This window comes from Sebastes umbrosus, chromosome 3 (assembly GCF_015220745.1).
Source record: "Sebastes umbrosus isolate fSebUmb1 chromosome 3, fSebUmb1.pri, whole genome shotgun sequence".
Lineage (NCBI taxonomy): Eukaryota > Metazoa > Chordata > Actinopteri > Perciformes > Sebastidae > Sebastes > Sebastes umbrosus.
Window position 1 is genome coordinate 28,809,054 of NC_051271.1, and position 25,808 is coordinate 28,834,861.

General features: G+C 43.2%; 1 protein-coding gene across 4 annotated transcripts; it reads left to right on the forward strand.

Annotated features, from left to right (window-relative positions):
* Positions 1 to 25,676, forward strand: LOC119483970 (girdin-like). Of its 4 annotated transcripts, none has more exons than XM_037762514.1 (29): positions 1 to 698; positions 782 to 873; positions 3,140 to 3,245; positions 6,329 to 6,398; positions 7,341 to 7,399; positions 7,496 to 7,579; positions 7,925 to 8,065; positions 8,930 to 9,105; positions 10,706 to 10,787; positions 11,879 to 12,037; positions 12,179 to 12,325; positions 12,497 to 12,641; positions 13,932 to 14,609; positions 14,702 to 14,907; positions 15,016 to 15,210; positions 16,307 to 16,437; positions 16,556 to 16,694; positions 17,598 to 17,771; positions 17,881 to 18,042; positions 18,456 to 18,733; positions 18,831 to 18,974; positions 19,093 to 19,279; positions 19,527 to 19,672; positions 20,654 to 20,746; positions 21,781 to 21,992; positions 22,614 to 22,691; positions 23,192 to 23,443; positions 23,644 to 23,709; positions 23,996 to 25,676. In XM_037762514.1, exons 1-29 carry the CDS (start codon positions 636 to 638, stop codon positions 25,096 to 25,098), a joined length of 5,568 nt encoding a protein of 1,855 aa, XP_037618442.1. In that variant the 5' UTR covers positions 1 to 635; the 3' UTR covers positions 25,099 to 25,676. The 4 variants fall into 4 exon arrangements, with proteins under 4 accessions (XP_037618442.1, XP_037618434.1, XP_037618450.1 ...); XM_037762506.1 differs by having other exon boundaries at positions 2 to 698; positions 16,553 to 16,694; XM_037762522.1 differs by lacking the exon at positions 23,192 to 23,443 and having other exon boundaries at positions 3 to 698; positions 16,553 to 16,694.
* The last annotated feature ends 132 nt before the right edge of the window (positions 25,677 to 25,808 follow it).

Genomic DNA, 25,808 nt, shown 5'->3' on the forward strand with positions numbered 1-25,808 from the left:
GACAGATTAAAAGGCAAAGATATTTCAGATAGCTCTATTAGGACGTCTGCTGCTGGAGACTAAAGGAAGGGAGGAGCATTTCATGTTATCGTGTCTAGAATAGGAGAGTGTTTTGTTTAGTTTTTTAAGGAATCAGCACATTTGGCTCAATTTTCGGTTGTTAAATAGTTTTTAGAAATCCTCCACTCAGTGGTGCTAACTCTTTCTGTGGAGGCTGGGAGGAGGAGGAGGAGGAGGAGGAGGAGGAGGACGGGTTGGGGAGGGGGGACTGACGGCAGATGCCTTTGCAGCAGAGGAGGACCAAGGAGGATGTTGTGCGTGTGTGTGCGTGGTGTTGCGGGACAAAATGCGGACAGAGAGGACTGTGCTTGAACACAGACTTGGCGACGTTTTAAACTGCAGGATGTCGTGGATGTGTAGCGACGGGCTGTGAGCAAAACACGACAACAATCTACATAGCAGTGCCGAGAGGACATTTCCAACTAGTTTACATAAGATGGATGGGATGGTTTGGATGGTGCACTCGTGCAAGACTGCCTCACTTCTGCAGAAGATGTAGTTTCTGGGCTGCTGTACCACTCTCTGCCTGATTGACACATATTCTGTTGAGATTCATCACACAGCATTTGGTAACGATGGAAATTGGAATTGTTCTGCCCTGTCTGGATCAATTCATGCTGAGCCCACTTGTCACTTGGGTAAGTAATGCACAAACCTCTGATTTCCTGCCATGACTCACTATGATATCAACCTTTCATCCATCCTGTCTTTGCTATTTTAGGTGAGGACATTTGTGCCACATGATGGGGGCATGCACTTGGACTTCTCTGAATTACTGGATGGAGTCTTTCTGAATGACATAATGACACAAATGTAAGTCACTTCATGCTTCATGCAGCTTTGTTCTTGCAGCTTAATATTTCATTCATTTCTAATCTAGGTTTGTGAACAGTGTCCCAGATGGATATTCAGATTAGTAGCCTGTGTGTTGTTGATGCTGTTGGCTGTCATAGACTTGAATCAAAACATTTGATGATTAAAGCTGCAGTAGGCAGCATGTTTTTGGCATCATTGGGAGAAAGATTCATAATAACCTTTCAGCATATTGTAATTCAAGTGTTTTGAGAGGAAACTACACTTCTGCACCTCCTCATGGCTCTGTTTTCAGGCTTTAAAAAGTCTAGCCCGTGACGGGAGACTTTGGCCAAACACAGGTCATTTCAGAGAGCGAGCATTCCTATTGGCTGTTCATTCAACAGAGGCAGCTGTCAATCACTCGTGAACTCTGATCAAAGGGTCAAGCTAGGCAGCACTGATCAAATATGAATCAATATTCTGTTACTGTAATGCCTGTGTCTCGCGTAAAATGTTTTCAGAAACATCTTGTAGTGTACTGTTTAGCTGTAAAATGAGAAAGTTTGCTCCAGCTGGTGGGCGGTGCTTGGTATTTCCTCAACTTATGTCAACATGTCTGCCGGGTCACAAACTTTCCCATTTTACAGCTAAACAGTACACTACAAGATGTTTCTGAAAACATTTTACGCGAGAAATAGGCATTACAGTGACGGAATATTGACCATATTTGATCAGCGCTGCCTAGTTTGACCGTTTGATTGGAGTTTATGTGAGTGATTGACAGCTGATCAGAGACGGCAAGGCTCCAGCTCGGCTCTGATTGGTTGTTTCCTTCCGGTCTGTGAAATCTCGTAGATGCCATTAGGAGCACCGGAGGACACAGAGAGGCACATCATTTTTTTCAGATTAATTGTCTCATGCACTACTGTCAGGAGGATATAGTGACCGTTATATAAAAATAACTTTTTTTTAATCATATTTGCTCCATTTCTACCCACTTCAGCTATAAGAACATCACTCAAATACTAGAAATAGTCTTAATTAAGTCTTTTATTAGGAATAGGTATCTTCCCCCCTCATGCCATCTATAGCAGCTACTGATACAGTATCAAGCATCTGCTAACATTCTTATCCAGGCACCAACAGTACTGGCTTTGTCACTCTGCAGTAATAAAGGGGATCTTTGTAGTCTGCCAGCCGTCTTTAAATGCAACTTCCTCATTACTTACAGGTTAGGGTTTCTCAAAAAATGTTAGAATTAGCATGAAAGTTACAGACACTGAGGGAGAAGATCTGCCAAGACATGAGGGACATCATAGATACTGTCAAGATGCTACTTAAGAGATTATGATTTGGGGGCCTTATGTTCTGAGGGAATTACCTTCACCCTTAACAAACATGAACCGATGGTCTTCTGGCAGTTTACGATGTGACACAAACTACTGTGAGTTGACAGGTGGCGAGACCCTGGCTTTAGTCTTCATGTTGGGATGACACTTCAGATATTGATGGTAGAACTGAAATTGAAGAGTTGCAAAGAACGGGTAAAAAAAACTGATGACCCAATGCACTTGTGGATAATGCTGTCTAGCCATCTCAAGTCTACAGTATCCATCATCCCACTTATCCCCCCAGGGTCACAATAACCAGCTCTAAATGCAAAACAATGCTGCGCCAAGGGGAGGGGAAGGGAGGAGACGAGGCGGGATAATCTCCTGGATTGGGAGACCCTCTGGGATTAGGGCCTTGTTGCTGGTGTTTAGTGGCACTGGGACACAGATGGTGGAGGCACAGAAACAGGACAGACAGCGCAGAGATGGAGACAGGCAGACTAAAACATGTGATGCAAGGGTCAGCATCACTTTGCTAGCTAGTCTGCACACAACAGGTGTCTTTTCCTGAGCAATAAGGTGACGTCTGACCTATATAACTGCACAAAGGTGATGGCATTTCAGCTATAATGTCAGTCAGTTCAACCACAGACTACATTAGGCCCGTGCCAACAGCCCAAGAATCCTGCTAAAGGGTTTCCTTTGGGTGGAAAGTCTAATGCCACCCCATTTGGCTCGAAAACAGTGCAGTTTTTTGGCTGAAAGGAATGACGTCACACAGGCTAAAGTTAGGAATGAATAGAGAGACCTCATACATGTTTTCGGGGCGATCCCTGAGCCAAGACTTTAACCAGCTTGCAGCTTCCTCTCACTCCATTCCACTGACAGCTGTTTGTGTGTTTGTGAATAGCAGAAATGTCAAATAAAATGCCTTTTGTACATTCCGTCTTTAGAAATCCCTCAGCTACACCTCAGGGTGCAAACAAAGTGAGCAGGGATCCAAGTCATAGGATCCAGAACCTGAACTTCCTTGTCCAGCAAATCAAAGCGTACTATCTGGTGAGTTTTGGATGTTCCCTCCCCTTGTTTCGCAACCATACGTTATATAATGTATCCAAACTAAGCTTTCCATCTCTCTCTCTCTCTACATGGGATTATGATATCTGAACATTTGATTTAGAATTTTTCAATTCTGCCTATTTTTTGCCTCATCTGTCACACGCACACACAACTAGCTCACACATGCGCGAACCAGATAGTTGGCAGGACTTGTGTCCCAGCAGATCAACTTGTTCTTCTTAAGATGTGTGCCCTAAATATCAGCCGTGTTCACATCTGTGTAATCAGCACAGGAGCGAGGTTAGAGCACAGCAGAGAGCCACAGTAAAGCTGCAGTCAGACAGGCAGAGCTTTAGAATGACACACAAAGTCACAAGATTCATGGGCAGACACACCACTGTGTCTGTGTCAGAGTAATTAAGTACGATTCGAGCTAAGCTTTCTTCTACTAAGAACTGTTAAGATCACAAGAAAAGTAATTTCACAGAGGACGGTACAATCATGCTCTTCAGATTAGCAAAGGAATGATGGGGTTATACTGTATGTATTTTTGTTACCATAGGTTAATAGTAGGGCTGTTAATGTTAACGCTATAGTAACACATTAACGCAACTTGCGATTTTTAGGTTGTAGCGGATTGAAGCTAGAGTGAAGATACTGGCATCGTATGAAACTAGAAACCCTAAGGAATCCATTGGTACCAACCATCAACGTCAAGCTTGTCGCGAAGGAGGATAAATAACGCTCCAAACTTATGCAACATTTTGGCGTGGAAAAACTGTCATGGCCCTTTTGACAGGGGTCCCTTGACCTCTGACCTCAAGATATGTGACTGTACAAGTCTCCCTTTTACAGACATGCCCACTTTATGATAATCACATGCAGTTTGGGGCAAGTCATAGTCAAGTCAGCACACTGACACACTGACAGCTGTTGTTGCCTGTTATGTTATGATTTGAGCATATTTTTTACGCAAAATGCTGTAGCCTACCTGTGAGGGTTTCTGGACAATATTTGTCATTGTTTTGTGTTGTAAATAGATTTCCAATAATACATTTATACATACATTTGCATAAAGCAATCATATTTGTCCACTCCCATGTTGATAAGAGTATTAAATACTTGACAAATCTCCCCTTAAGGTACATTTTGAACAGATAAAATATGTGTGATTAATTTGCAATTAATTGCGATTAAATATTTTAATCGATTGACAGCCCTAATTGGTAGTATATCTGATATCATCTACTGTAATCATTGTTTATACTGTGTTTACTCTTAGTAAAATCAAAGTTTTGGGTACTTCTAGTCACGTTGATCTCACTCAGTGTTGCTGAAAAAACGTCACAGAAAAATCTTCAAAATGAATTAATGCCCTGAGACCGACGGCAGTTTTTATTTATGTCTTTGCTCCAATTAAAAGAACTCTTACTCAAGTACGCTGCAGTAAATATAGATGTAGGGCAGCCCTTGTATCTTTTAACTGCTGTCATCTGAACTGACTTGACTCCCTCTCTCTTCTGATTGGAAAATAAGACTGAAGAGTCTCTACAGCCATGCTAGCTGCTCTGTATGGTACTTTCAGCTACTTGCTAATGTCAGCATGCTAACATGTTTACAATGACAATGCTAACATGCTGATGTTTAGCAGGTATCATGTTTACCATGCTCACCAACTTGGTTTAGGGCTCGATCATGCTAACATTTGCTAATTAGCACTAAACATAAAGCTGAATGTCATTAGTTTTGCAGGTATTTGGTCATAAACCAAAGTATTGGACAAACATGATGATGGTGGGAGATGAAAAGTCAGGGGATCACCAAAGTTATTACAATTTATCCTGAGGGGAACGTGAATGTCTGTATCAAACTTCATATTGCAGTCAAAACCCCCAAATGTCACCCTCATGGTCTCACTAGTGCAGTGGTTCCCGACCTATTCTCCTTGAAGCCCCCCTTACTTGTATCTAAAAAAAGCTGAGCCCCTCCCCCAAAGTTTTCTGAAGTCATCACCCTTAAGAAAAATTATAATCCCTCGAACAGAATCCTCAATTTGAACTACAAAGTAGTAAATCATATATCTTTATCTCTGTCTATAGTTTTACAGACTTTTGTCTGTTTACATTATTCAGTAAGTCTGTTATGATGATTTTAGTTATAGAGTATTATGTGCAAATCTCATTTTGACAACTTCAGAGCAGACAAATCCTGGCACAACCCCAGGTTGGGAACCACTGCACTAGAGGAAATGTCAGGGACCACCAAAATCATTAGGATACATCGTCTGGGAACCATGAATGTCTGCACCAAATTTCATGGCAATCCATCCATTTGTTGTCAACACATTTTACTAAAAAACAAAAAAGTCATCTTCATTGTGGCACTAGAGAAAAAGTCAGTATGATTCATCCTCTGGGGGCCAAAAATGTCCGTACGAAATGTACAGATTAAACACAATAACTATCCATCCAATAGTTGTATATATTTCAGTCCGGACCAAAGTGGTGGACCAATCGACATTGCCATCCTGGTCTCAGTCAGTTGAACTTTCCTTAAAGGGTCACAGTGGCAGTCACTGGAAAATGTGAGGGTTGACTGTATAGCTTCAAAGACTAAATGATTCCAGTCATCTGTAGCTTTCCTTCCATATGGGAATTAGTAATAGTTTCCTGAACTTTACAGGGTCACTTTTCCTCATTAGGAGCTATTAACAATCAGTAATACACTGTGCATACACACCGGAAGACAGACTGCACACACACATGAACGCAAGCCACTTATATCCTGATGCAAGGCTGCACCCAAACACTTCTGGTGGATTCCACCACTGCGCCAGGGAAACTGGCTCTGTCGCCGACCCATTCAGAGCGCTCCTCCATTAGTTGGCTCTGTTTCTATACATGTGTTTCAGCAGCCGCTATGTGCTGTCCATACATACGTCCCTGTCCATTCAAGCACTTTGGCTAGACCGCAAGAAGTATTGTATCCTATCCTTGTTTCAGTGTGGCCTAAAATGTGCTTATCTTCCTTTTTTTTTCCTCCACCCATCTCCCTCGTCCTGCTCTGTTTCTCTTTCTTTGCAGGATAATCTGAGACAATTAATCATGATTCCTTTGCCAAACGTGTTGCTGCTTGGCAGGACTCCTTACTGTGGTATGCTGTTTTATTCCTCGTCTCTCCTCTCTATTAGAGCTGCTAAGTCAGTATGTGGTTGGAAGCCTGATTAGTCTGTTTGGTGATCCTCAATAAGCATTGCATTGATTTATTGAAGATTATTACACGGCTTTGTTGAATACTCAATTCTGATTGGTCAATCACGGCGTTCCACGGTCTGTTATTTCTTTATAGAAATAGTGTCGTCATGTATAACATGCCGTTGCTATGGACGCAGTTCTGATCTCGGACTCTGGAGGACATTTTTTGTGTCAAATTATTGAATTCTTAAGTAAGTCGCTGTGTAATAAGCGGGATAATGTACAGCTAGCAGGTCATTGTTGTGAAATAAACCCCAATGCAAGACCTGTCCTCTTCCTGCCAGGGTTTATTTCACAACAATAACTGGCTCGCTGTATATTATCCCTTACTTAGGACTTATGTGTAATATAGACTTAGTGTCATTGCTAAACGGGTCGATTAAAAGATTTTAAAAAGTTAATTTAACAAAGTGATATATTATTATTTTGAAAAGAATTTTAAAACAGCTCTGCTAATGAAACTGAAGTTAACTAGCAGCAATAATGTAACTGTTAATTGCATTTAGAAAATGGCATCAATGCAAAACGTGATTTCTAAGTAGTGAACAATGAAAATCAGGTAGCATTTTCCCCCAAAAAAAAGGCTTCCCAGCGCTGAAAACGTTTACAGTATTTCCTCACTGACAGACTGCTTTAGCTCTTTGATACCGTTTCTGATGAATTCAACTGCACTCTATCAGTCTGATAAACCACACTGCCTTGTGATGATAAGGCTTTGGCAAGTGGTGACCTAAATTCAGCAGCCAGCGCCCTATTCAACTTAAATCTATGTCAGCAGCCCTCAGTACTTCAATCTGATAAGTTCTATTTCAGATAATGAACTTTTTTTTACTCTCCACAGAGCAAAGTCTGGAGGAAATGAAGAAGCTTTTGCTGCTGCTGTTGGGATGTGCAGTCCAGGTAAACCCTGACTGTCTGACCATTTCTGTTCAGAAAACCGGAAAAAGACTGCATGAGCTGTGGAGATCTAAATCTGTTTGCCTTTTTTACTTTCAGTGTGAGAAAAAAGAGGAGTACATCGAGAGGATCCAGACGCTTGACTTTGACACAAAAGCTGCCATAGCTGCACATATTCAGGAGGTATCTGACTTTATATGACATGAGCTTTGAAATGCCACAGCTGTGATGTACCGGAAATCATGTTGTGTGTAGTCGTGGTTGTATCTGGGACAAGTAAAGAATACTGCAGATACAGTAGGTTTGTAGCCAGCCGAGGTCACATGGCATATTTTCTTGTTAGCTAAATATGAGAAACACAGTTCATATGAAATTCTTGGAAGTAATAAGGACTTATTGGAAAGTGAAAGAAGTAACAGTCTATCATTTTGTAGCTGCATCCTGAGTATCCTTGTGCCACTTTGTTTTCTTTCACATTATATTGTGCTTTTCTCTGCTTCCCTGACTGTCCCTTCCCATGTTTACCAGTTGACCCTCAGTCAGGAGAACGTGCTGGATCTGCAGTGGTTGGAGTCCAGCGAGGTGCACCCAGAGGAGCTCGAGGCCGTAGCGAGGAACATGGCCACGCACCTCCGACATGTGCTGGACCAGAGAGACACCCATTTAGAGGTATATTTAATTTGCATGCATATTAATTAGGGCTGTCAATCAATTAAAATATTTAAACGCGATTAATCGCATGATTGTCCATAGTAAATCAAGATTAATCGCAAATTAATCACACATTTTTTATCTGTTCAAAATGTACCTTAAAGGGATATTTGTCAAGTATCAATACTCATATCAACATGGGAGTGGGCAAATATGCTTGCTTTATGAAAACATATGCATATATCTATTATTGGAAATCAATTAACAACACAAAACAATGCAAATATTGTCCAGAAACCCTCACAGGTACTGCATTTAGCATAACAAATATGCTCAAATCATAACATGGCAAACTCAAGCCCAACAGGTAACAACAGCTGTCCGTGTGTCAGTGTGCTGACTTGACTATGACTTGCCCAAAACTGCATGTGATTATTATAAAGTGGCATGTCTGTAAAGGGGAGACTCGTGGGTACCCATAGAACCCATTTTCATTCACATATCTTGAGGTCAGAGGTCAAGGGACCCCTTTGAAAATGGCAATGCCAGTCTTTCCTCGCCAAAAGTTAGTTCAAGTTTGGAGCGTTCTTTGGCCACCTTAACGACAAGCAAGTATGACATGGTTGGTACCAATGGATTCCTTCCATCCTGGTTTTCTAGTTCCACATGCCAGTATCTTCACTCTAGCTTTAAAACTGAGCCCGCTACAACCTATGAATCGCAAGTTGCGTTAATGCATTAAAAAAATTAGTGGCGTTAAAACAAATTTGCGTTATCGCGTTAACTTTGACAGCCCTAATATTTACTGCATGTTTGCACCGATTTTAAGAGGTACGTTGGATGTTAAATCATATGCTAATCTGTCACCTGTCCTTTTTGCAGACTATAGCCGAGCTAATGCAGGAAAAGGAAGGTGTGGTTAGCTTGCTCAATAGCCCCTCCAGCCCGATGTCCGGCAGCTACTCTCCCAGCATGCAACAGCAGACGGGGACTCAGCAACACCTGGCAGTGGAGCTGGCTGACTCTAAGGCCAAGATCAGACGACTTAGACAAGAACTGTAAGTATTAAATGGTTATTTTATTTATAAAAATTTTAAAAATACAGTGCAGTTAAAGGAACAATATATAGGACTGACAGCTAGCTTTTAAAATGGATAACAGTAGTCCAAATTCAAAACATTGGAGCCGTGGCCCATCCGCTCCTCCGGTGTGACTGATAGCAGCGCATGTTTTCGCAATTTGAGGGTTACCTTCTAGACACGACCGCATTAGCCTCTGGCCAGCAGTAGACTCTGAATCACTTCACCGCTCAAATTCTCGCTGCCTTGATAACTCAGCTGCACACGGACGTCAGAGAGATGTGCCGAGGCTTTTCAGGTCGTTAGAATCTAATGTTAACATTATCTCTGCTGATACAGTTAGTTTTCTTGCTTCCATGGCGGTAGAAGGCTGTGTTTGCGTGACAATTTGTTTCATATGTGTCAACGGGGTGTTGAAATGGGCAGTGGACGGGATCACAACGGCCAAAACAAAAACGGGCATTCCGGACCGGAATGGAAATTTCAAAGGAGAACAAACTGGCCGTAGCATTGTTGTCGGAGAAGCCAGTATTTCAATTCAGAATGTTTCCTTAATCTCTGATGACATATCATGGTCATTTTATGATTTATTACAGTAAATATATTACATATTGGTCCTTTAAGCAAGAAAGCATGAGGAAAAATTGGTAAAAAAAAAAATCCTTGTGGCTAAAAGGTTAACATAAAGTTTACACAATCAGGAGAACAGAAAAAGTTCACTCTTTTACAAGTTCACAGTCATAAAAGCATCTTACAGCAAACATGCCAATGCGTTGGAAAAATTTTGTTCTGAGACCTAAATGCAACACCAACGGCATGAGATCAAAAATACACACTGGTAGAAGTTGTCCATTCCCACAGTAAGTGATTGTTGAATTTTATATAGTGTCTTGGTATAGTACGAGTATCTCCCCAGGACGCATGTTGGTAAAGCGTTGGTCTGTCCTCTGGGGGAACTGCCAATAGAGAGTGAATGAGAAGCAGCGAGAGATACTACAGGATAAGAGATGCCCCTGGGAGTTTGGCCCACATTACGGCCTGCTTGGCAGGTTCAATGGCTGTGCACCGCCACTGACCCACATTGGCCCTGCATTTCAGCAGATACTGCATGCACACACACGCGCACACTAACCCCTGATCCGATCAAGATCTCAGTTCCATCATTGCACTCCGTCCCATCTTCTCAGCTGTATTGTCCTGTTGTGATGCTCAGATTCACATACTGCTGCCTCTGAGCAAACACAATATCACTTAAAGCATCATGTATAGCTCTGGCCTTAGACAGTTCTTTCATGTGCATAATATACATCTGAACCACGTGGGAAATAAAATAAAATGGGGTTTAAGGAGCTTTATGTTGGAAGCTTTATGTTGGAATCAAGTATGGGTGTTTTGTGCAGTGTTTGTACCAACATTAGTAATTATAGCCTACTTATCGCTTTGAATTTGAGAGCATTTGAAACATAAAATTTCAAGGGGGGATTTGTATTTGATCATTATTTAAATATATGCAGAAAAGTAGTATACACTAACCGGCCCGCCTGCTTGTCTTTCTGCACTGCACATCTGACCCCACCAGAGAGGAGAAGAGTGAGCAGATGCTGGACTGCAGACATGAGCTGGAGAACATGGAGGCTGAGCTGAAGAGGATCCAGCAGGAGGTTAGAAGTCAGAAAAGACAAAGAATAAATTGCAGCTCCTTCTGATGATGACACACAGTGACCTACTGATCGCTCTGCAGATTACACAGATTATTGCGCGCCACACTTTGCTGCAGAGCAGTAAATTTAAACCTCTGGACTCAGAGATACAACCAAAAGCTTATATGGATTTGTCTGAACAGGAGATCTCGAATTGTATTCTCTGTTTAAGCCTTGTGGCTGCACAAGTTAGCATGTTTCATATGTTTCCAACAACCAGACATTTGTTGGAAATTAAAGCAGTCAGAGACCCTCGGGGCTTTGGGATAGGGTTGGTGGGCCTGGGTATCACCCTTCACCTCTGGAGCCTGATGGATGTCTCTCTAGTTCTGGTCAGACACCCTTGGGGCCATTGGAAGAAGGCCAGTGGGCCTGAGGACTGACCTCCAGCTCTGGATCTCGATGGATCTCTGGGGCTGGTCAGACACTCTTGGGGCCATTGGAAGAAGGCCATGGGGTCCTGACGACCCACCTCCAGCTCTTGAGCCCAATGGATGGATCTCTGGGGCTGGTCAGACACTCTTGGGGCCATTGGAAGAAGGCCAGGCGGCCTGGGGATCGTCCTCCAGCCCTGAATCTTTTTAGCCGATAAATACTCTACCAGCTAGTTGCTAACTTTGTCTGTATGCCCTTTGGTGCTGGGCCGAGAGTGTACAGTGGGTTTATCAAAGCTGCCTGCAAAATGAGGTTGATGGGATCTGTGAGACAGAACCGTAAACAGTAAAAACCAAACGGTAAAGTAGCGTACCATGAAAAAACAAAATAATGATCTGAAAGACACAAAATTAAAGCAAAAAAAGCTAAAGGGGAACTGCAGAGTTGGGTGATAATTCTCTGAGGGCCTGTCACTACCCTTTCACAATACATGTACTCATTTGATCTATGGTTAATATAAAAAAACATTGGTCAATACAGCTTTAAATACAAATAATGCAACAAACTGACACTGACATATGTTAGTATGTCTGGGACTAGTTGAGAAAGAATGATGCAGAGCTCCATGTTTTTAAAGTTTTCGCTATAAACCATGCCTCTGTCTGAACCGTCACCAGAACTCCCAGCTGCTTGTAGACGCACGCGCAGCCCGCACCTACCGGGACGAGCTGGACGCCCTGAGAGAGCGAGCAATAAAGGCAGACAAGCTGGAGAGTGAAGTGGGACGCTACAGGGAGCAACTACACAAGATGGAGTTCTACAAGGCCAAAGTGGAGGTTGATGCAGTCTTATAAAAGCTTTACCAGTGAAATTTGAGACATGAATTTTGATCTAAATTTTGAACTTAAGAAATCACTGAATCCTCTGATGCAACAATCACTCATTGATATATTTGTGTGTGTGTGTGTGGATTTCAGGAGCTAAAGGAGGATAACAGGGTTCTACAGGAGACCAAAGAGGTGTTGGAGGATCAGCTGGCAGGCTGGAGGGCCCGCTCTGATAAAATCCACCAGCTGGAGAAGCACAGTCTGTTGCTGAAGGCCCGGGTCCATGACATGGAACAGGTCAGACTGCACACAAGGAGATCAGTGGCAGTATAATTCAAAAACATCTAGAACTCAACATTAGATGCCTAAATCCTCTTTTACTTTTAATGATCATCCAGTCGTTTCTGCAGCTGGACAGAATCTGTTCTCACACCTCTGCTGACCTCTGACATTGTGTCTCCACTTCAGGAGAGGGAGGCAGATCAGAGGCGCACTGAAGAGCTGCAGGAGGAGAACCTGGCTCTGTGTTTGGCTCAAAGGAGGAGCATGGAGGAGTCCCAGCACCTGGGCTGGGAGTTAGAGCAGCTCTCCAAGACCACTGAGAACTCTCAGGGTAAGAGCTGGTCATACAGTAAAATGATGTAATGGGAGAATTATTGGAACGGTAGGGTAAGTAAGGAAATACATATGTAAATTATGTGGAAGTGTGTTCATCCGTGGATGCATGCATGCATAAGTGCTTTAATCTATTAGCACTTTTTATCCACTTTTACGATTTTTTCTCAGGAAATAGTAATGTATGCATTTTTGATGTTTCTGTATGCAGTTTGAATGTATGCTGAAACATGACCTAGAGTATAAGCTCATTTACTAGATGTCCACAGATCAGGAGATGTTTCACCAAACACTGTAAATTGTGATTTACAGATTAACACTTGTATGTCCCTCCCATTCTGCTACTGATCCTACAGACATTTAATAGCCTAACTGAGCTAAGTTATCTATGTCACATACCTCTATGTACATCATCTGAAAGCTGGGAACCTGAAGATTAATTTGAGATGTGTGTCAAGTTGTTCTAGTCAGAAATAAAAAATGCAAATGAATGAACATCTTCAATGACTAATTAAAATAAATTGTTAAAGTGTATAATGGCTTAGAACATTAAGATAGAAGTATATGATGGGCATTCTCACGCTCTATTATTTTTTATAAGTTGTTGCAGCAATTTTTAGGTTGATACCATTTGTTACACATATTTGGTGACAAATTGATAAAAATCATCAAGAATCCCTCCAAAACACCACATTAAGACACCAAGACCTTGAGGAACACCATAGAAAAAGCCATGCTGTGATATGGTATCAACAACTATAAAAAAATAACACATCTGTAAGGCATGTAAACAACTGCATGGTTTTTCCCCCCAAACTGCATGTGATTATCATAAAGTGGGCATGTCTGTAAAGGGGAGACTCTTGGGTACCCATAGAACCCATTTTTATTCACATATCTTGAGGTCAGAGGTCAAGGGACTTCTTTGAAAATGGCCATGCCAGTTTTTCTTTGCCAAAATTTAGCCTAACTTTGTAGCGTTATTTAGCGTTCTTCCCAACAAGCTAGCATGACATGGTTGATAACAATGGATTTGATTTTTTCTAATCCATTCCTTAGGGTTTTTCTAGTTTCATATAATACCAGTATCTTCACTCTATCTTAAAAACTGAGCCTGGTACAACTTCTGAAAGACAGAATAGCAGCCGGGCCCACCAGTGGGCCATCAGAGTGTTAAGGGGGTTTAAGCTGCACACGACACCTTTAAACGTTTACAACTAATCTTTCATTCTGTCTGTCTCAAGTCCTCATTTCCTGCAGTTAATTGCCACCATGTGTTTGTGTAAAGGCCAGCAGACTCTGAGCGAGGAGGTGAGTGAGAGGACCCGCAGTCGGATGCTAAAGCTGGAGAAGGAGAACCAAAGTCTCTTAAGGACCATAGAGGAACTCAGAGCTGCCTCTATTAACAACAGCACGCAACCCAAACATGGCCACCACCTCGAGTGTGACCGTGTCCGCCAGGTGGTCTGTAGCACCAACAACTGTACCTCATCAACAGATGAACCCGCTGGGTTGCAAACCACCTGCTCCAATATAGAAAACCGCACTAATGTATTCCCACTCAGCGCACTAACACAGCAGATGCTGAATGGATATTCAAACTGCCATCAGCCACTTCACGCAGACAATCTGGATGGAGTCCAGAGTGAGATCCTCCTCACAGATAATCCAGACCTTCATATCCAGGAGAAAGGACAGCTAGAGGATGGAAGCAGTGGAGACCGTTTCAAAGAACTGATGTCTGATCTGGAAGCCTTAGAAAACAGTCACAATAGGCTCCGTTGTTTTGTTGGATCACGTGATCGCTCCCCTGGCTCGAAGGGCAGCAGTCCCTGCCACGACAGCATCCTCACAGGTCTGCCAACACGTTCCTCCTACGCCAGCAAGCACACACAGCGGCTGGAGGCCAAGTGCAGAGCCCTGGACACAGTTAACCAGCATCTACAGACTTCCCTGGATAACACTGGTAGGTTCTGTGGACCAAATCAACATTAAAGATTACAGCAATCCAAGCATACAATTTACCAATTAGTTTATTTTTTCTCCCCATGTCTTTAGACCGGAGAGTTCAGCGCCTGGAGGCGGAGGTTCAGGAGCTGGAGGCAGAGAACCAGAGTCTGCAGGCCACTTTAGAGGAACTTCGGATCTCTGCTCGGCGCCTGGAGCAACTGGAAACGGAGAAGCAAAGCCTGGAGCAAGAAACCACAGTCCTGGAGAGGGAAAAGAGGCAGCTAGAGAAAGAGAATCGACGACTCCGCCAGCAGGTAGGGAGGCTCGTTTTCTAAAGCTAACGTAAGGTAGGATAATGTTTGGAAGACTTGCTTTGTTGCCCTTGAATAAAATGGCTACTGTTCTACTTTCCTCTGTTTTAGGCTGAAATCCAGGAAGCCAATTTAGACAGCAGCAATGTCTGTATGGCCAGCCTGGAAAGGGAGATGCGGTTTCTAGTAAAGGAGGTGGAGGGGTTAAGGGAGACTGCTGAGAGGGTCAAAGGCCTGGAGAGAGACAACAGAGAACTGACCAAGCAAGCTGCTATCGACCAGAGGACCCTGGCCACCCTCAGAGAGGTGAGGGGAGGAAGTCTGTGCTGTCTAGTTTATGCTGACTGAATAAATAATCTGCCCTGACCCACCCTGACGTTTCACTGATAATGCACTGGTGTTGTTTTTTCACAGCAGCAGTGTACATGTGTTTCACATTGGTTCTCAGTTTTTTACTTTTGGCTAGATTTTATCTGAACACACGTGAACTAGCTATATTAAAATATTTATTTTGAAAAATTAGATAAAAGCAAGTAAAGATAATGTAAAATGTATGTTTTGTAACATTTGGTTTTTTTTTGCATCAATGACAGTGACTTAGCCAGATGTTTGGAAAGTATTCTTCTATTCTGAATGCCATTTTATGTCCTAATATGAAGGCTGTCACGCGTGCAATGGTCTGCTGATTCTATGACAATTCTTTTTTTAACCAGGCCTGGAGATTTAACCTAAAATAGTCAAGAAAACAATACAATTTGGATCTGTGAATATGGAATTATGTCCTAACCTTGAATGCACAGTTTTACCACAAATGGCAATTTGTCTGTGGGTTAAAAATTTTAACAACACAAAACAATGACAAATATTGTCCAGAAACCCTCACAGGTACTGCATTTAGCATAAAAAATATGCTCAAATCATAACATGGCAAACTGCAGCCCAACAGGTAACAACAGCTGTCAGTGTGTCAGTGTGCTGACTTGACTATGACTTGCTCCAAACTGCATGTGATTATCATAAAGTGGGCATGTCTGTAGATGGGAGACTCGTGGGTACCTATAGAACCCATTTACATTCACATGTCTTGAGGTCAGAAGTCAAGGGACCCCTTTGAAAATGGCCATGCAAGTTTTTCCTTGCCCAAAGTTTGGAGCGTTATTTAAGCACCTTCGCGACAAGGTAGTAAGACATGGTTGGTACCAATGGATCCCTTGTTTCATATGATACCGGTATCTTCACTCGCCCGCTACAAGTTGCAATTCGCAAGTTGCGTTAGTTCACTAAAGAAATTAGTGGCATTAAAACGAATTAGCCTTAATGCTTTATTATCACATTAACTTTGACAGCCCTAATCTCTTTAAAATGTTTTTTAGTGTAATTCACATATACTGTTTATCTTCAGGAGCTGGTAAGCGAGAAGCTGAAGACCCAGCAGAGAGACAATGAACTGGAGAGGCTGGCCCATGAGTTGGAAATGAAGGTCCTGAACCAGGAGAGTGCACAGCAGGCTGAACAAGAGGCACCAGACAACAGGTGCTTACATACTGTTTGGAGCTCCCATCCTGTAACTTTTGAAGTGAGCATGATAAGAAACGAAGAGTGTTGTAATTCCAAAGTTGGTGCATAATTCCTTCTTTCCTCTATGCAGCAGGTTCAAGATGCTGGAGTCACAATTGGAGTCGTCTCTGAAAAAATCTCTTCAGATTAAAGAGGACAAGATGGCAGCTTTGGCAGCTCGTCTACAGGAATCCTCCACCTTGAGCCAGCAACTGCGCCAGGAGCTCAAGACTGTAAGTCATGTCATAAAAATTCACCTTTGGAGGCCTGTTAGTGTCGCATTTGAGAAACAAAATACATTGGCTGTGCCCAAAATCACTCACTACTGACTATAAAGTGGATTATATAGTGAGTTTGCCATTTTGTAGTGTTGTCTGAATGTATAGTGAGAGTTATTATACCTTATATAGTGGACTCAAAGTGTCCCACAATGCATCGTGAAAAGTAGTGGACAACGATGGTCACTAATTGAGCACTATATACCATCATGCATTGCGCTTAAGGTAAAATGGCAGACAGATGAGAGGAAAGAGAGCAGCACTGAGACAAATCCATGAGTTGCGGCGCGAAAATAATGTATTTAATGTGAGCGGTGATGTGATGGTCTACCAGCAGCAGCAGACGTTGATCTGGCACCTTTTAATTGTGCGACAGCAATGAAAGTGTTTTTTGTTTTTTTATTTTGCTGATGATCTCACTATATATATATGATACGATAATTACGATAATACTTTTATTGTGTCAGACAGGTCTGAAATTTGTCTTGCATCACTCCATTTGCAACATCACAGAAAGGACAAAAAATCAAGACAAGAAACAAGGATACATACATTTAACATAATACAATAACAGAAGACAATTTTCAGGGCCCTTCAACGTACATTTGATCTGGGATTAGGCTCCATATTTAGTTTTAGGATTGACTGGGGTACAAAAGAGTGCTTCAGTCTAACCTTATTAAATCGTGGAACCCTGTATCTCCGATTTGATGGTAACAATTTGTACGTAGAACTCCCTAGATAGTGGGAAGGGGCTAGTGAATGATTGAGTGAATGATTGATTGAGTGAATGATTTTGGACACAATGTTTTGTATTTTAATACAGATCCAAGTGTTTGTGACCTTTGACCCCCACAGGTGAAGCTGAGCTATGAGGCCTTGCAACAGAGGCAGGAGGAAGAGTGGACAGCATCAAGTTCTACCCCACCCAGAGAGACTGGCAAGGCGATGAGCGAATGGCTGCGTGGAAGCCAAGAGGCCACCAAGGAACTGCTGAAGCTCAAAGACCGTCTCATTGAAGTGGAGAGGAATGTAAGTGGTTGGCCTTGCTTTCAATGTTGATCTATGTTAATAATAGACTTAACAATGTGCTGAGGGCATGAAGTTACATTTAACAATAATCTTTTCTTCTCCTCTCCAGAATGCGACACTTGAGGCAGAGCGCCAGGCTATGCAGGCCCAACTGAAGCAGCTGGAGAGTCAGTGTGACAGTCAGCAGGCTCAGATCCTCGCCCTGCAGAGGCAGGCTGCCTCGCTACAGGAGAACAACACAACCCTGCAGGCACACAACGCTAACCTGCAGGTGCCACTACAGCACACACTATTCTCTGTGGTACACTTAAAGTTACTCTGAGGAACTTTTAAGTGGTTACGAAGCAGTGTCAATTTAATACTGACGCCTCTATATGAGTAGTAAACAAGACCATCAGCTAAAAGATTGGCTATTTCTGTATAGTTATTCTTAATGCTCGTCATCGGTGCCACCAGGTCTGATTCTGGCGATATCAGACAAAATCATGCAGGTTCTCCATTGGGGCCTCCCAGATCCCGGTTGTCAGACCCTGCTTCTGTAAAATGAGAGGTTTATTAAAGGAACTCTGGTGCTCTGAAACACACCTTTTGTCCACAGGGACCGCCAAAATCAACAAGCCACTGCATCGGTATGCATGCAGACAGTACACACTGAAATGCTACACTAATCCCTTTCTTCTCCAGGTGGAAAAATCCACTCTGAACTCACAGAGTGCTTCCCTCATGGCCCAGAATGCTCAGCTGCAGCAGCAGCAGTCAGGGACAGAAAGCGAGCGGGACAGTGCCATGCGGGAACGCGAAGAGCTGCGCGGTGTTCACGAGCAGCTGCTGCGAGATCACGAGCGGCTAGCGGCTCTGCATGAGCGGCAAGCCATGGAGTACGAGGCCCTAATGGGCAAGCATGGCTGTGTGAAAAACGCCCATCGCACACTGGAGCTGGAGCATCGCACACTGCAGGACAGGTGGGGGAAAGGCACTATTGTCATGCCATGTGGTACGAGATCCCTGCATGTTCCTGTGTTTGTGTTTTCATGCATGTATTTGTGTGTGTATCTTTAGGTACAATATCCTGTTGCAGCAGCGGACCAAGCTAGAAGACCTGGAGAAAGCCCTGAAGGAGGAGCAGATGAGGATGGCTCTGGAGAAAGAACAGCACAGGACCACTGCTGCCGAGTGCTACCGGCTCCGTGACGAGAAGGACTGGTGAGGAGGCACAAGCATGCACCCACTGGAGAATGTACACACTAATGTGCACCCAGACGAATGCATGGAGGTGGGCTTATACAAGGGGATAAACATCTCCGTACATCTTTTTTTTAAGGCTGAACAAGACATACCGTCAGCTTCTTAACGACAACGAGATGCTGACAGCAGATCACAAGCAGCTCAAGAGCCAACTGAATGAGGCCAAGCTGGAGCACACCTGGCGGGAGGCCGACTTTTCCAAACTCAAGAAGGAGTTTCAGCAGCTGGATATCACCTCCACAAAGCTCACCAACCAGTGTGAGGTATTGACATTAAGCAGGTTGAGCTGGTGTAGTATTTCCTATTAAATAATATAAATTTAATACATTTAACCTCAGCACACTCTGGACAAACACTCTTCAGAGTTGGGGCTATATACATGCTCAATAAGCTGACTTTATGTATAGTAGTGCAATATTTTTTTTTTTATATAATTGCACAATAGTGCGTGTTTTCTACATTCATGCTTACACATGTGCACATATGGCCGCTTGTCTATGTGATGTGTAGCTGCTGGGCCAGTTGAAGGGCAACCTGGAGGAAGAAAATCGCCACCTGCTCGGCCAGATCGAGACCCTGATGCTACAGAACCGAACTCTGCTGGAGCAGACTATGGAGAGCAAGGATCTGTTTCACGTTGAAGAGCGACAGTATATGTAAGCAAATAGGGGCAACACCATGCAGTCCCGGCGGCATGAACGTGCATTGGAGGGCTGGGCCCGCCCACTGAGTTACCTGTGTCAGGGCTTAACCCGTCCCCAAAGATGGACTAGTTAAATGTGTTAAATGTAGTGGGTATTACATGCGCACAGCGTTGCCAACTTGGCAACCTTTTAGCTGGATTTAATAACTTTTCAGACCCTTGGAGCCATTGCTGCTCAATGTACTGTATCTCACATTGGCTTACATTTAAAATGATTTTCGTAATAACAGCCTGTCAAAATACATGCAGGTCTCTAAACTAACTGTATGGGGGGTCTGGTGGTCAGCCCTGAGTGACACAAGTTACAGGAAAAATATGTGAATGTAATTATTTTTATGTCGCAGAATTAATCTGGAAAGTAAACAACAGTATTTGAGGTACACATTTATCTGTTTTGTTAGCCTATTAAGACGTGTAGCCTACTTTGAATGTAATATGGTACCAGAGTGCATAAGAAAGCATACAAATAGAGCTTATTTATCAACGCCAGGCCAGGTAGACTGCATTTCCACTGACCTGCTAAATATATTACTTCACTAATATACTTCACCTATGTCGTTTCCAGATATTTTACGTATAGATATAGATAGGGAGAATGTACTTATAAATGTATAATCAGCCAGATCAATACACTCACATGCCGGCGCTGCCTATTATGTTTACATTGGGCCCGCTCAGACAAATCAAATGCCTGGCCACGGATTTATGTCTGCCGCCGGGTCTGACACCATGACAAGATAATGCTGCATTAAACAGGATCTTCTGTGTTGATTTACAACATGTTACTCTCATTTGTTAATGGCATTAAGGCTAAGCGATACTTGCAAATAGCAAAAAATTTACCCTATTTAGGACACCAAAATACAATCAACAATCCCTGCAATTATAATTGATGATCTATTCATCTATTTTCTCTCTCTGCCTCTCTGTTCAGTGACAAACTTAATGATTTGAGGAGGCAGAAGGAGAAGCTGGAGGAAAAAATAATGGACCAGTACAAGTTTTATGAGCCATCACCTCCTCGCAGGTAAGTTGCCTGTAGTAATGATAATTATGATTGATTCTTACCATTACTATGGTGAAATGACTGTGACACATTAAATTTCTGTTTTCACATTCAGCACTTTATACATTTTAATGTGGTACTTGGCTAATTGACAAGAGTACGTCATTTCAGTTCATATACACAGTTATTTGATCAGTCAAGACATATTCATAGTGTAGTCAGTAATACAGTGAGCTCCATAGTTCTTTGTATCTCTGTATAGCAGGACATGTTTATCCATGTGCTAATTGTCTTTTGAAGCTTTTTTGTTGCTCTGTATTTGGTCTCCACCAACTTGCTAAATGCTCCACTATGTTCAACAGCTAGTTGCGAACTGTGTCTGTCTGTGTCTAACTGTTTGGTGCTGGGCAGGTAGAGTACTGTGGGTTGATCAGAGCTTTCTCACTGAAAATAGCTGCAGCCCAAAACGCTGCTATGAGAGCGGTGAGAGTGAACCAAAACATTAAAGTCGCGGGCTGTAAAAACCAAAACGATGAGCTGCAAGATGCTAAAATGCTCCGTAAAGAGAGGAATTGCAGAGTTGTTAATGAAGTCACTCTCCCTCTGTGTGTGTTGTAATCTGAGCTTCTTCATGCTTTGTTGACTTTGCCGAGCTGGCTACACGTGCCTTTTACTGCATGTTTGTGCATGTGAGCGTGCCCCACGGGCTCGCCCACGGCCACCGCTCTACACTGCACTCAAACAGCGGTTACGGCTGATAACACCATCCCGACCAACACTGACGTTGCGGAAGCATTGCGCCCACCCTCTGGTTAACACTGTTAGCTCTGTCAGCACTTTTGCTGTTGTTTTCACTGTTAGCACCATTAGTACTGTTAGCTGCGAGCCGCTGGCTGTTGAGAGCCGTGCAGATTTATAGAAATGCTCCCAATCTAGCATTTAGCACCTTCAAGTATCTGAATATCAGACAAACATTAACATTCATTGCTAGTCTAGTTCACCTCTGTGTGATTGGTGATTGATTGATTTCGTCTTGTATATTTGCCCTACCACAGACGTGGAAACTGGATCACTCTGAAACTGAAGAAGTTGATTAAATCCAACAGCCGTGAGCACGGACCCGACTGCCCACCCACACCCACACACTCGGGCGTCGCTGAGCCACACCTCCCCTGTCACGACAACAGCTCCTTCATCAGCTCAGATGGCTCTGGAGGCTCAGCCTCCACCTCCGCAGGTGACGCCATCTCACCCCAACGTCACGGCAGTGAGTATGACCTTCTTGAAGTCACCAGATCATCTCTCATTGACTTGGCGGAACCGGTCTCATCAAAGTACCAAAGTCCCCCCTTCACTGTTTCAGCCATAGACCAGGAAGTAAGATCATCATCATCAGAGGCAGGGCACAGAGATCATTCAGGAGTGTGTTCATGTAAAGTCCAGTTCACAGCCTGAGGACAGAGCGGCATGGGGGAACCGACAGCAGTTTCATCTGTACACAAAGCCGTATTTGTATCTTCCCAAAATTTGACAAATCTTCCCCCTCCACCTCAGCATTTTTCAAGGAAATACAAAAATGAAAATAAATAGATTTTAAATAAAAACTGTGTAATGAATACATAAATAATGCAGATATTGCAATGTGTTTAAAAATAAGCATATTTGTTTGTTTCCCGATGCATGATGTGTGTGTGAACAGTCCTCAATATGTCTTCCCTGTGTCTTTCTTGTTTCCTCATGTGTTTCTTCACTCCTTCCTTCCTTCCTTCCTTCCCCTTGTCTTTTTTCATCCCTTCCTACCTCTCCCCTCCCTTACATCACTCTTTCTCCGCTTGCATCCTTTCCTTTGTCTACCTCCCATGTGGCTGCACTTTGCTGTTACATATAGCCACCAAAATGTTTCCCCGTATGAGGAACAGGCTGAAGGACAGAGACAAAGTCAAGTCCCTCTTCCGTCGTTCCATGTGTAAGAAAGACTGCGGTCCGGTGTCTACCCTCATCTTGACTGTAGCCTTTTATTTCACTGCTAACTTGATAATACTAGATGTATCTATGCTTTATTTTTGATGTGTCCATGCCAACCTCATTTCACCACACTAACTTAACTAAATTAGATATGATATTACATTGTTAAGCATCTGCAGCAGTCATTTTCTAGCAGAGTGGCTATATTTGAACACAATCTGGGGTATTTTATCAGAGGTCAAAGAAATGCTGCATTGCAGGAGGACACTGGTGCTGCATGAGCTCTGCCCTACCAGGAGCCAGCTGCACTGTAGGGATTAACTGTTTGAAACCACAATTCTAGGCGAATGTGTGGTCTATGGAGAAAGCAAACCATCCCGGTCTCGGTGATTTCCACGCCATAGAACAAAAATACCTCCTAATCTCCATGACCAGTACTCCCGTCTGTCCCCCTCCCTCATCCACTTCCCATTTCTTCCACTCCTTGGTCCAACAACGCAGCCCTGAGCAGCTTGGCGTACCCCTCGACCCTGTTCGAGGAGGAGCGGTGGGCAGAAAGCTCAGAGCGGCTGGAAGGGTCAGAGGCTGATGTTGAGGAGGACAGGAAGAACGCATTGTCCTCATCCCTTACCACATCCATCTTGTCCATCATCCACCTTAATCTTCCCACCACTCTACCATCTGGCCACGTCATCACCACAACCACTGACACAACCGACACTGTTCCAGATGTTTCTGAGCTCTGGGTGACAGGTAGAGGCATTCATGACCCACTGTGTTGTTTGATAACATGTTCATTAGTTAGATGCTAGAATAAAGTGTAGAGGAGAGGAGAGCAAAAACGGCACTCTTTGTGTGCTTTTCTTGTTTTAAGCATAGAAGCTAGAAATGTTGAAAAGTGTCAATCGCTTATAACCATCCAGTGTTTGATTTCTCATTTTATTCCCCCACAGACAAGGATTCAAATGATAGCGCTGTGCCATCTGGATTTGAGGACAACGACGAGCTGCAAAATCACGGTAAAGCCCTGTGGATTCTCGTTTAGAGGATTCAGCCAGCATACAGATGTATTACCAGCTCGGGAATTAGAGCAAATCCATCAAATTGCAATCATGACCTTGTTTCATATTAATCTCTATGCTGACCACAGAGGCCAACAACTGTTAAAGAAAGCCTTAACTCTGTTGCCCCCTGTTGGTCATGAAGGATATTACATGTTTTCATGATAAAAAAAGGAGGATTTGTGTATAGATTGTACTGTAGATTTATTAAAAATTAAAAAAAAACACCATAATCTTATTCCAGGGCTGAATGGCGTCCAGAGTCGAGCTCAAAGTGAGAGCAGCGGTGAGTTCAGCATGAGCCTGGAAAATGAGCCATGGTCAAATGGCAGCAGCCCTGTCCAGCAGCCTCCATCACGCCGCTCCTCCTCCTCCTTCCAGCCCCCCAGTGATACCTCCACACCCCAACACACACAGAAGCAGCAGCACAAGGAGAGAGCCTCTACCCTGCCCATCGCCAACAGCCAGAATTCAGATATCCAGTCTATGCCAAAACAGAAGAATTCTGGGCTCTCCCAGGACTTCTGGCTCACAAGGGGTACAAAGAGCATTCGAAGGGGGTCAAGAGGGAAAGTGACGCGTCGCTCCTCGGATTCAGCGGGCACAGTCAAAGTGATCCCAGGGCTCAACAGGATGAATTCAAAAACGACGAGCTCTAGCAAAGCTGAAACTACCCAAGTTTTAGCTTGTTCACCTATCACAGTGCTGTATGTTCAGGGCAAGTCATCCTCAATGTCTGGCTGCCTCAACTGTTTCTCCACCCCTTTGGGGAAAGAGGGGCGACTGAAAGGGATCAAGTCGCCAGAAAGGCTCCCCCGAGCCAGCAGCGTCATTTCCACAGCAGAGGGATCGTCCCGACGCTCCAGTGTAAACAGTGACTGCAGGGCGACAGTCAAGACTGACCCGCTCTCTGTCCAGGTTTCAGAAGAGGGCAGTAATCAGGAGGAAGCAATGAGTCAACCTGACCCAGAGACTAATAACAGTGAGCCTGAGCCCATTCCTCCAGTCAAACCTCCCAGAGACCCAACAGTTGTTGTTCCCACAGACGGCCCCAAATCCCCAGTGCAGGAGTCCCTTTTCGGCTCCTCGTTCACTTTCAACTCTGTCTTCTCAAACACGATCTTCAGTGATTCTGTGGTCACGACCATGACCAGTCTGGATGCCCTTGACAACAACCAGACCTTCCTCTGTCTGAATTCCTCTCTGGTGCAAAACTGTCAGCTAGAGAGCCAGGAGTCCACTCCTAACACACCACAAACACTGCTCAACGCAGAGAATGAGCAGAATCAAAATGCAGAACATGCAGTTGGGTTGGAGGAGAAGGACAAGCCCCTCACAATTGCATGAAAGCAGCTGCCACATCATTGGATATTGTGTTATTCAAATAAAGCAGGTAGCTGCGAGGCCACTTTTCATCACATCAACCGAAGCACAGAGTTTAAGTCACTGTAATTTAATATGTTTGCATTTTTTTCCTCTGACTACCTGAGTATACAGTAATCTTAAGAGGTGTATATAAGAATATGTTTAGATACTTCTGGTTCAGATTTTCTTTCCACACACACCTTTAGTGAAAGTTAGAGTAGTTGACTGAAAGATGTATGGATAGATGTCCCCTTTTGCCCATTAAAAATTAGATTGGTGTTGGGACTTGAGCTTGTTTATCTTTACTTTACCACACTGACAATCCTGTTATGTAATATTTGTGTTTGCCAAAACAGTTTGTTCATCTCTGCTGTTTCTATTTATGTCCTGTCACTCAGACAGATCTTTTAAATTATTATATGTTGATTCCTGTATCTATTAGATTTAATTGTGAGCCTGGAGGAAATGTGACGTTCATGTGTGAGAAACTGTAAATCTTGTAAAATTGATGTATACCTGAATGCTATTTTCCCTTAAATAAAGAAACCCTCTATGTAAAATATGTACTTGCGTTGTCATTGTTTTCTAATATTCCATGAGCCAGACCAGATATTGGGACCATCTGAGTGGGCAAAGCCTTACCTATACTAAATTGTTTATTGAGTCAATATAAGTAAATTAATAGGTAATTA